Source organism: Schistocerca cancellata, unplaced genomic scaffold (assembly GCF_023864275.1).
Source record: "Schistocerca cancellata isolate TAMUIC-IGC-003103 unplaced genomic scaffold, iqSchCanc2.1 HiC_scaffold_713, whole genome shotgun sequence".
NCBI lineage: Eukaryota > Metazoa > Arthropoda > Insecta > Orthoptera > Acrididae > Schistocerca > Schistocerca cancellata.
This window is the reverse complement of record NW_026046724.1, coordinates 71041-83231: the sequence shown is the minus strand read 5'-3', so window position 1 is coordinate 83231 and position 12191 is coordinate 71041. Positions and strand designations below refer to the sequence as shown.

The following is a 12191-nucleotide window of genomic DNA, read 5'->3' as shown; positions in this document are numbered from 1 at the left end:
TCCCCCTTGCGAAGGCGCCCGTAACGGGGAGGGCACTCGCCTACTCCCCCTCCCCCCTCACGGCTGGAATCTGAAGTACAAGGATTTATTCATTACAAAGTTTTCATAAATTTCTGAAAGTGATTTCCCGTGATTCTGCTAAACGTCTTGTTTCGCATTATATAGCTAATAATAGTGAGATGGCTTGAACAGCTGCTGTATGACTTGTTTGTTTAAATATCAAAGTAATCTACCTGTAACAAATGTGTAGGTGACAATTCTGTGGGATACAGTAAGCTTTTTATGTAACCCACAAAGTGTAGTTCTTATAGGATAATGCACCTCGAAGTAACCAATTAATTAATATTAAAAATGGCAATTTTGGAGGCTTGCCCTCCGCCCCCCTTTCCTCCCCCGGACAAATTACAGTGGACGTCTTTATCCCCACGATCAAATCACTGCAGTGTGCGAATTCCAGTTCCACTAAATCAGCGTTTATCTGTTGCTCTACGGTACTGCCAATTCTTTCGAAAACGGAGGACATTGCAATTCGAGTGGTAATAGCGTCCTTGGTCACGGAGGTGGGTTCATTATATTTAATATTTCAGAAATATTCATAGAAAAACTAAATTGTTTTGTGTATTCAGAATCAGTGAGTTTTACATAGGCTGCATATGACGTGATTTTGAAAAAAAAAAAGAATCACTAAGAAAACAACAATATTACAACATTACCAAAGTGTGATGATTTGCTTTGTTTCTCGCAGTGAGTTTTAACAGAATACCTGTGCAATGACTCAAACTTAGACATTTTTAACACCTACCGATAAGAAGCAGCATGGCAAGAAATTAAAAACATTACACAGTTTGCTAGGTAATTTAAAACATCTTACAAATTGGTTCTTTATATTGATGATAAATTTATGGATTTCACAACTGCCAGCTAATACTGACGTGAAGCATATTCACTATTATTGCAAAATTCTAGTGATACTCGACGGAAGTCTTTTCATCTCATTATTTGCGACTGACAAGCATAAGGGAAATAATATACAGAAATGAGAGGCACAAGTCAGATCTTGTACACGTGTCACAGAAATGCTCGAGACAAAATTATGGAAATGTATCATGCAATAATTACGCGCTAAAGGATTAGATTCAGATAAGTAATGTATGCACACACATAAATACGTACTGTATGTATACGTTTATTTATTTCTTTGCGTTACTTAAAATTGTTTTAAAGCACCTTCCTTGGTAGCTGTAGGGTACCGCTACCGTTCAGTGTATTTCATAACAAATCATATTCATTCTCGATATTTCTGCATTTACAACTATCTGCCCTAACATACTACGAATGTAGCGATAGTTTTCTGAGTACGATACGCTATTTTACGCTCTTTAATAAATGCGCTCTTTTGTCTCGTTTCGAACACAAGAACAACGAAAAGCGAACAGGAAGATGCCCAGAGACTTCACCGTACGAGGGATTGGCAAGGATATTGTCAAATGACAATACTGCTCACCAAGCAAGCTTGCTGTCCACAGGTTCCACAATATATTCCAAAAGTTTTTGGCATGCCCAGTATTATTCCGCAATTTGCCCCCACACTTTCTATATTCGAGAATATTGCGCATTATTGACGGCTTAAGGCGGCCTAAGTTCTGCAGTTGGCCATCCTGTTGTACACGGCGCGAAAAGACCTGTTTTCAAATTGAATGTCAACGGCAATGTGTTTATTTTCTTTTTTAAAATCCCATCGCTCTTTGTTACAAATGCTGTTCAGTTTTTAATTGTACTGTGATTATTCGATGTGAAACTGTTGAATTATGAAGTGAGGACCATGTATGTATAGAAAAAACCTATAGGCGTGTATTCTTCGTCCTCGTGAGCACTGAAGCCTTTGTCTACTACATCGTGTAAAAGTTTGTAAAATGGAGTTGAAGCCTCCGGATTCTTTCCCATTCCCGTTCACGGCTTATTCAATTCAACATGATTTCATGACGAATTTGTATGAAGCGTTAGAATCTGGGAGACTGGGAATATTTGAAAGTCCTACAGGCACTGTGAGTATATTTTCCACTTAATTAGGGACAATGATTTATATGTACTGGAACTTTACTACCTGCTTAGTTTTCGTTTTAAAATTGCGTTTGTATTCAGGTTTTAAATGTTATCGTATTTGCTTCGTGACGAAAAAAGAAATTTTTTCATGAAGTATTTCTACTGTTAGCGGAGCTGCTTGCAAGTGTACTTTGTTTTAGCTAATTTTCTAGCCCACGAATAATTCAGTCCAAACACGCCCGCAGTGAATGTGTGTATAGATAGGATCCCAAATATTATCACACCACTAATCATCCTCCTCAAATACAAATGTCTGCATGTTTAGTTATTTGCATGTTTCATGGAACCCATCTGAAATATATTGCTGTGATGTGGTATGTGTCAACGGGAACACCAAGTCCCATCGAAAATAAAACTACATGCTGATCATGAGATTCATACTAGTTTTGAAAGGAACAGACAGACAAAGTGAACCTGGACAGTACACCCTAAAATAACAGCACTAATGTTTCATTAGAAGGACCAAAAGAGCAAATCTATATTCGTGTTAACTTGTTATTGATAAAATAAGTGTTAGACTGTATTGTAAATAGAAGTTCCTCATTGCGGGTAGAGTTCTCAATTTGGAGGACAGAAAATTGAGAAGTGCCTAACAGGCTTCATTATTGTTTGTTGTTATTTGTAAATGATTATTTGTAAATGATCTACTCTTATTATCAAACAAGCTGAAGGCGTTTTCTGTGTTGATGATGTAAGTATCGTGATCAAGCCTAATGGAGAAACTCCAACACTTTTCTTAAAAATTTTGATCTTGTTCTTTGGAAATAGTGTCGGTGAGTGCTGTACATGTATTTCCAACTGTATGTGATAACACCACACCATCACAGTCCACAAAGGGGAAAATGCAGCAGGATGTTCTAAATTGTTAGGGGTCATTCTTTGTGAACTTACAGATATTTTGGTGGATCGTAAGGTGACCATTTCAGAATTTAGTCATATTTGGTACTTGGATACAGGCATGTCTTGACAGTAAAACAGCCAAACAGCACTGCCCTAACCCTTAACTGTTTTTGATAAATTCATGTTTGAAGTCTCAAGTGTGTGAATCTGGCAATTTGTAAGGAATCAATTCTGCTGCTCAGTAATGATTTGAACTACAGACCTTAGTTTTGTTTTCCATCGAGTATCTGGGCCACTAAGTTGATATAACATATGAAAATGTGGAAAACATCTTTCAGATTTTTTATGAAAAAATGTTAAAAAAAACAATTTGTCAACATTGAGCTTTAATTTTGTGATTAAAAACAATCATAACTTCGCACAGGGAAACAGTACAGACTTGTTTGTGCACTAAAGCCTTTAGTCCTAGTATTAAGCAGAAGAAGTAATGGAAAAACATTTGGTATTGCAATTAGTATTTCTTATATTCATTTAAAGACGATTCCATCACAAAGTCAAATGTGGTGAACTTCAAAGCACGGATGAGGGGGTGGGGTGGGGGATACATAGACAGTTCAATCTCTATTTTTTTTTCTTTTACTGGAATGTTTACATATATGGTAGCAGTCATGGGTGCAAAGATGAATATCCTAACTCACTTTATTCATGACAAAGAATAGAATAAAAATGCCACTTATACATACCATCCTCTTTCAACACTAGCCTACAGCAAATTGATAAATAAAAATGATGTGTACTCCTGGAAAAAATGTTCCTAAAATATTTGTGGTTGAACTGTAAGCCACAACTATAAAGAGGTATGGGCTGAAAACAATTATCAGTCATATTTTAATTTGTATGTTGTATTTCACTGCTAAATGTCTTCAGTGTAAAGAATTACAAGCTTGGTGCACAAATTTGGTGGTGTATCCTTATTCTGTTACTGTAAATTAAAAGGACAGCTTCAATGAAACAAAAGAAACGATGCAAGCAGTAATGAGAGACATAAATAACTTTTTGTACATATACTAGTATAAACAGATGTTAAAATTCAGATATAAAGAAGGAAATTGTATTTTCAAAACTCTTCCATTTTGCTAATAACTTTGTTTTCCTTGACACCTTGATGTAAAAATGAAATGAATTCACCTGAGGGTGAGAGATACAATTTTTCATAGCACTCATTGGCAAGTTCATACTCCCTGTGCACTGTGAGTTACTAATGATGGGCAGCCACCTTACATACAATATTTGAGATCGGAACACACACATCATTTTTCCTATTGGGCCATGAAAGAGAATGTGATTCAGCAGGAGACATGCAGTTAATCACACCATTTTAAATTCATGTGATAGCTAGGAAATGTGTTTTATTCCAGTTTTTATTATATTTGAATTCAAATGTGGTCTGACCTGCAGCTGTTCCAACACGGCATTTTCATGAGCTACTGTAGCAACAGTGCCCCCATTTGCATCTATTGAGAGTCTCTTCAGTAGAATGGTGTCAACAGTAGTTACTTGAAATACATTTGTGTTCATGTGTTTCAAGATACCTTCATACAATTTGATCTCCTGTGAAGAAACAACAACATATTAACCCCCCTTTTTTTGTAGAGTGTTTAGTGTCGAACTCTTTTCAGGTTATCCAAAATAAGCCTTTTCTGCACTTGACTCATTTTGTTATTTACCGTGATGGAATATAATCTTTCCTTCCATGCATGAAGTCTTGAAAAAATGTCATCTTCATATAACATCACTACATCTTGTTTCACTATTTCAGATGACACATTCTAATTCTCTAGCTTTCTAGAGAAATAATTATACCACAGCTGTCTTTAACTATTCTTGTTACACATACCATGTGCTCTGTGACACCAACAGTAGATGCTACACTGACAGTGCTGCCTGATGGTGGAACAAGTGATAAAACTTGAATCTGTTCACTGCGAGTTGAATACTACATTTTTGAGTGAGGAGCTCCAGTACTCTGAAGAATCGTTGCGCTATTCTCATGGGCACTCCACAAAATGCAAAGTGTTAATATGTTCTTTGTTTCTTGGCAGGAGATCAAATCATATGAATATTTCTTGGAACATAGATACAGTATAATGAGGACAGTTTGAGGAACACTGTCGCACCAGGCATGTCTAGTTATTGCTACTAACACCTTTCTAATGAAGAGACTTTCAACAAATGCAATTGGGGACAATGTTGCTATGGAAGCTTGTAAAATGATTTGCAGGAGCAGCTATAAGCTATGCAGTATGGGGCTTTCAAGTACGATAAAAACCAATACGCAGGACAAATTTACTGGCCATCACATGAATTAAAAAGCTCAACTGCATGTCTCCTGCTGAATTGCAATTCATTTGATGGCCCAGTGGGAAAGACGCTGTTTGGGTCCCCTTCCCTAATATTGTTTGTGAGGTGCACGTCCCATCATTACAAAGTCACAGTGCACGGTTGTATAAACTTGACAATAAATGCTGTGAACAAATCATATCTCTCACCTTTTAGTGAACTTATTGTGTTTTTGGATCAAGATGTCAAGGAAAACAAAGTTATAAGCAAGGTGGAAGAATTTTAAAACTAGTTTCCTTCTTTATATTTGAATTTGTTTATGAAACTGTTGTTGCAGAATATAGTACCTATGTGTACTGATAAATATGTAAAAAGTAATTAATGTGTCTCATTACTGTTTGCATCTTTTCTTTTCTTTCATTGTAGTTGTCTTTTTAATTTACAGTAACAGAATAAGGATATGTCACCACATTATGGACCAAACTCTCCCTTGTAATTGTTTACACTGAAAAGAGATTAAACAGTCAAATGCAACATATAAGTTAAGAAAGCTGATTGACAATTGTTTACAGCTCACACCTGTTTACAGTTCTGATCTACAGGTCGACCACAAATATATCAGGAACATTTTTTCAAGGAATGCAGGTGGTTTTTATTTACTACTTCTCTGTAGTGGTGATTGTGGGTGGTAAGTGTAAGTGGCATTTTTGTTTTATTCTTTGCCAACGAACAAAGAGAATTCAGATATTCTTCTTTGCATCTAAGATTGCTACCAGATGTGTAAAGATTTCAGTAAAAAATCAAATTGAGATTCAACTGTCTACTTAAGGATCCCTGCCCCCCCAACCCCTCTGGACTTCGAAGTTCACCAAATTTGATGTTTTTTGTGACACAGTCGTCTTTAAGTGATGGTAAGAAATATTAATTACAACGTCAAATGCTTAACATAGGAACGGGAGGAGTTAGTACATACATTAATACCCAGAACACAAGTTCAAAAACAATGAGACAAGTAGAGTTTGTAATGATCAGCTTGCTTGTGAATTAATGCTGCAAAATAATGTCCTTTTGGTTGAAACTGTATATAGATCTGGGATCTTCTGAACTATTTGTGAGGAATCTGGATCTACATTCCATCCTGGATTTTCTGTTGCAGCACAAATGTTTTTAATAATAGTTTACAAGAGATGACACAGGATGCAATTTACAATGAACCAAATGCTAAAATAAAATTTAATGTATTCCATGATAAATTCATATCATTATTTGAAAATAGCTTTCCGCATAAACTAGTTAGAAATGCCACTAAACAGCCAGGTAAAAACATGGATCACTAGAGGGATTAAAGTATTTTGTGAAAGGAAAAGGAACAAGTAGGCATTCTGCAGTAGTTGCACATTACAAAAAATACTCAAAGTTACTAAGTAAGGTTATTAAAAATCAAAGGACATGCACATAATGTTAGAAATCAGTTCTTCTGACAACAGACCTAGGGCAATATGGAATGGAGTGAAACGAGAGACAGGACAAACAGCCACAGAACAACACAGCAGCACTGTTGAACTGAATGGAAGAGCTATAAATGAAGAATCTTAGGCAGCAAATGTATTTAATAATCATATTTCAATATAGTAGGAAGCATAGGGACAAACAGTTAAAGAGCAACGTGTTAAAAATGTAACTTTCATAAAATTAAATCATATGAATGTATCATCAGCTTCTTTGTCTGAAATTAAGAAAATTATACATTCTTTCAAAAATAAAAGCTTGTTTGGTTTTGACGGTATTTCCAGTTGAGTACTAAAAATTTATTCCCATGTAATAAGCCAAGTCTTAACTGAAATATGTGATGCATCACTAACTCAAGACTTTTTCCAGAGAGACTGAAATATGCCATTATTAAATCCATCTTTAAGAAACGTGATAAGAGAGAGGTCAGTAATTACTGACCTGTTTCACACTGACATCATTCTCCAAAATTTTTGAGAAAGTGATATATTCTAGAACAGTATCTAATCTTAGCAAGAATAGTATCCTTAGCAAATCTATTTCAGAAGGATTGCCCTGCTGAAAATGCAATTTACATGTTCAAGCACCAGATATTACAAGCATTAAATAATTATTTTCTGCGACCTCTCTAAGGCATTTGACAGTGTGAACCACAGTATTCTCCTAGATAAATTGACATTTTATTGGATTGATGGTACTAATGTCATATGTTTGGATTACATTAGATTTCGTTTTCGTTCTATAGACCCAAAAATGAGATGATTCTCATGGGTGTGGAACGTGTCATGTAACCAAAAGAATGGAGAAAGTTGCACTTAGTAATTCAAGCAATATAGTCCAGGAACATCTTAAATCCTCAACTGTTCCTCATGTATGTAAACGAACTTCCATCTAGTATACAACAAGCAGATGTCACTAGTCTTGTGATCAATACAAATGTACATACAGAAGAAATGGTAAACAAAGTTCTTGAAAGTATCCTTGACTGGTTGTCTGTGAATGGCATCACACTCAATTTTAAAAAGACTCAGCTAATTTATTTTTGTGCGTCAAGAGGTGCTACACCTATAATAAGTTGAACACATGGTGAGGACATAATAAATAGGGTGGAATCTATAAAATTCATAGGGGTCCATATTGATGGGGGAGGTGGCAAAAAAAAAAAAAAAAAATTGTTAAGCCACATTTGCGCTTAGTTATTGCAAATTTTGAGGAGAGACAAAGCAGTAAGATGAGATATTTTGCATGTTTTCATTCAACAATGTCTTATGGAATAATACTCTGGAGTAACTAATCTTTAGTAAAGAAAGTCTTCATTGTGCAAAAAGCTGCTGTGAGAGTAATATGTGGTGCTCACCCATTATCATCTTGTAGTTATCTGTTTAAGGAGATAGGCATTCTGTCTACTGCTTCATATTATTTATTTATTTTTCAATTCGTTTCAGCCTACTAGAGACCATGGGGCTCGTCTTAACTCCCCACTAGAGTTTTCTGCTTTTTATTGGCCCAGTATGCCTTCGTCTTCTGGCTGTGAGCCTGCTTCCTCTCATCTGTCCACTTAGGTCTAGTGGTGACTGTACACTTCTTGCTTGTGAGAGACAGTGGGAAGACTCCCTGCAGGATGGCCTGTCGGTATTGAGTTTAGTTCTTGGTTGTCTTTAATGGGATCTGCACTTCCTCTGAGTCTGATTTAACTGAGGTGATCCACTTGGTTTTGGATGCCCTTCCCCTGTTTGTCACTGTGATCCTGTTGGTGAGCCTGGAGTGATTCAGGTGGGTCATGTGCCCATAGAAGGTCAGTCGCCTTTTCCTTATACGTGTGACTATGTCTTCCTGATGTTCGTCGAGCTCGTTATTGTACGTGATTCTATAGGTACTGTCTTCCTCTGTTATGGATCCTGGTATATGTTCGTAGAGCTCGTTATTGTGTCTGATTCTGTAGGTACTGTCTTCCTCTCTTATGCATCCTGGTATTCTCCTCGGGATCTTTCTCTCTTTAACTTCTAGTTTCCTGAGTGGGCCCTTTCGATTCATCAAGAGGCACGTAGAGTCATAGAGTTCAACTAGGTGCACCTAGAATCTATGGTCAAGTTTTCACTCTCACTTGCTGAGATCCATTCTCCGAAGTACTTGACTAGAGTAACTTTACAGATAGTATTGTTTCCTAGTGGGATTGTATAAGAAGCCTACTTAATATTGGCGATGAACTCAATCTTCTGTATGTTGACCCTCAAGCCAGTTTTTGCCGCCATACTGTAGAGGCTCTGTAGTTGGTGAGTAACCTTCACCATGCTGTTGACCAATAGGGTGAGATCATTAGCAAAGGGTAGACAGGGTACACTGATGTTGTCTTTCTTTTACCCAGTCCTGCTTCTGCTGACTGTGTGGAAGTCCATTCTCTGACGATTTTCTCCAGAACACAGCTGAAGATGATGCTTCATATTATATTTATTCCTTCATGAAGTTTGTTGTAAACAAACCACTACAGTTCAAGAGAACAATGAGATATGTAATTACAATACCAGAAGGAAAACTGGCATTATTACTACACATAAAGGTTGTCTTTAGCACAGAAAGGGCTGCACAGCGCAGCAACAAAAATTTTTGATCATTTACCCAGTGATGTAAAATGTCTGACGGACAGCAAAGTAAATTTTGATAACATACTGAGAAATTTCTGTCATAAGATGTAAAAAAATGGTGGATAGGAATTACTAATACACATCTGTATATCTTTTTTTCTTTTTGTAAATAAATTAATAAATAAATGAAATTTAGAAATTTCAGAATGTAACCGTATGTTCAAATTAATTTACGATGTGAATGTCTAATGACTCGTTCATCATTACAATCATTCATGCAAAAGATCCATGGAAGATGTTACTAACTTTTCATCATTATTTATACTTAATACTATTACTAAAGAGTTACAGTGCACAGGTGGTCTGCATTACTTCCCCGTGCAAAGTTATGACACAAAAAAAAAATCACAATTTTTAAAACATAGCATGGGCAAGTTGTGTTTTCATTTTTGTAAAACATATGAATGATGTAGCCTACTTTTTTACAGAAGAATGCTGAAGATTAGATGGGTAGATCACATAACTAATGATGAAGTATTGAATAGAATTGGGGAGAAGAGGAGTATGTGGCACAACTTGACAAAAAGAAGGGACCGGTTAGTAGGACATGTTCTGAGGCATCAAGGGATCACAAATTTAGCATTGGAGGGCAGTGTGGAGGGTAAAAATCGTAGAGAGAGACCAAGAGATGAATACACTAAGCTGATTCAGAAGGATGTGGGTTGCAGTAAGTACTGGGAGATGAAGAAGATTGCACAGGATAGGGTAGCATGGAGAGCTGCATCAAACCAGTCTCAGGACTGAAGACCACAACGACAACAACAGCCTACTTTTTATGCGTTATATATGGACTTAGTGGCCTACATACTAGATGCTTAACAAAACTAAGGTTTGCAGGTCAAATGATTACTGAGTAGTAGGTCTCTGAAAATATGGAAATTGATGCCTGACTCACAATCGAGTACACACTCTTGAGCCTCCAAACCCGAATTTACAAAAATGGTTGGTTAGGACAGTGGTATTTGGCATTTCTACTGTTAAGACATGTAGGTATCCATTCACCAAATACATCTAAATTCTGCGATGGCCACCTTATCGCTTCTGTGTGTGCACAGGACAACACCTAGGTATTTATGTTCACAAGAACATAAACTAGAAATCCTGTACTATAAAACTTCTGAAATGCCTACGCTCTGCAGCTTTTTACATTTTGTGTAATAGCAGACTTAGTAAATGAAAATGTCAAAAATTTGTTGAACTTTCCTGTTTTTCACTCTTTAATATATCATGGTCTCCTACACTGTGGGAACTCTTCATTAAGGAAAAAAATGACCCTTACGTAATAAGAATGTTAGTAGTGTCCACTGTACAACCTCTTGTAGAGAGCTGTACAAAGAGTTGAGCTTTCTGGCAACAGGCTCACAGTATATTTACTCACTTATAAAGTTTGTTGCCAACATGTACTCTGAAAACAGCAATAACAGTTATAATACTAGAAAGAGAAATAACTTATGCCAGTTGTAACTTAGCTTTATTAAGTCAATGAAAGGACTAGGGGATTTTGACATGAAAATCTTTGACCACTTACCTAGCGACGTAAAGAATTAATATTTACTATCAAAAGCATTCTTGATCACAATTTATTTATTACAGTGAGCGGTGGTCATCTTCAGACCAATGAGTAAGGACCTCCTTCTGCTGGAGAATCACTACTAAGTGATTCTCCAGCAGAAGGAAGTCCTTACTCATTGGTCTGAAGATGACCACAGTAGTGGTCGAAACCGGTCACTGTAATAAATAAATTGTGATCAAGGCTGTTTTTGATAGTAAATATTTGTAACACTTTGATCACTGTTCACTCCCACAATGTATTCAAATGTGAGTAAAGAATTAACTTCAAACACAAATGGAAATCATAGTTGACAGAAAACTGTTTCTACTCCACAGAAGAGTTTCTGAATGTGTATGCATATGCAAGGAAGACAGTAGCCTGGCATATATTTAACAAAAATGTTTAATGCTATCTAGGTAATTAGGTAATTTGGAGAGCAGTGGCTAATGAGGACTGTTTTTAATTTTCTTTTACCTTGGTAATAACTGCCAGTTTCTTGCTTTATGCATTCACAACAAAATGCCTGAGTTTGAAGTGCTCTTGAAAAGCAGTGCAGCTTACATAGTACAAGGTACAGTAAGCTAGTTGAAACCTGTAATCGACAGCAGTAGGATTTTCGGAGAAAATTTAAGTGTGGTTGAAAAGATAGGCTAATGGGAAATGGGGATGGTGTATTTGTCACAATAGACAAGAAATGCAAATCCACTGAGATAGAAGATGAAGCTGCATGCGAGATTGTTTGGGCAAGCCTCAGTATGGGATGGGCATTAAATGGTAATTGCATCCTATCACCCACCATACTCATTTCCTGATATAACTGAGAACTTTAGAGAAATTAGTAGGTATGTAAGTTTCCCAGTCGTACTTTAAGCATCAGTGGAGACATCTATCATCCAACAATCTTATTAGTGGTGTGCATGACAAGACATCCTGTGAAACATTACTTAATGTGTTCTCTGAAAACTACCTAGAACAGATAGTTCGGAACCCCATTCACTATGGAAATAGATTGGACCTAATTTCAACAAATCACCTCCTTGAAAATGGTGACATCAGAACTGGTATCACTGACCATGATGCATTTGTGGCAACAGTGATTACCAAAGCACAAAGAACAATTAAAACAAGTAGAATCATTATATATTAGATAAAAAAAAGCAGTTGTGTCATATCTGAATGAGAAACTTGAAACTTTCAGCACAGTG

The 12191-nt window shown here is 36.4% G+C and overlaps 1 protein-coding gene across 1 annotated transcript in view; it reads left to right on the top strand.

Moving 5' to 3' along the window:
- Positions 1 to 1711: 1711 nt before the first annotated feature.
- The window catches only part of LOC126141456 (putative ATP-dependent RNA helicase DDX11-like protein 8), a gene marked incomplete at its 3' end in the record, with an annotated part of 73891 nt that continues 63411 nt past the window's right edge, over positions 1712 to 12191 (top strand). The window contains exon 1 of the mRNA XM_049915246.1: positions 1712 to 2045. Within this exon, the coding sequence (XP_049771203.1) occupies positions 1914 to 2045 (132 nt within the window). The remainder of the gene's footprint in view (positions 2046 to 12191) is intronic.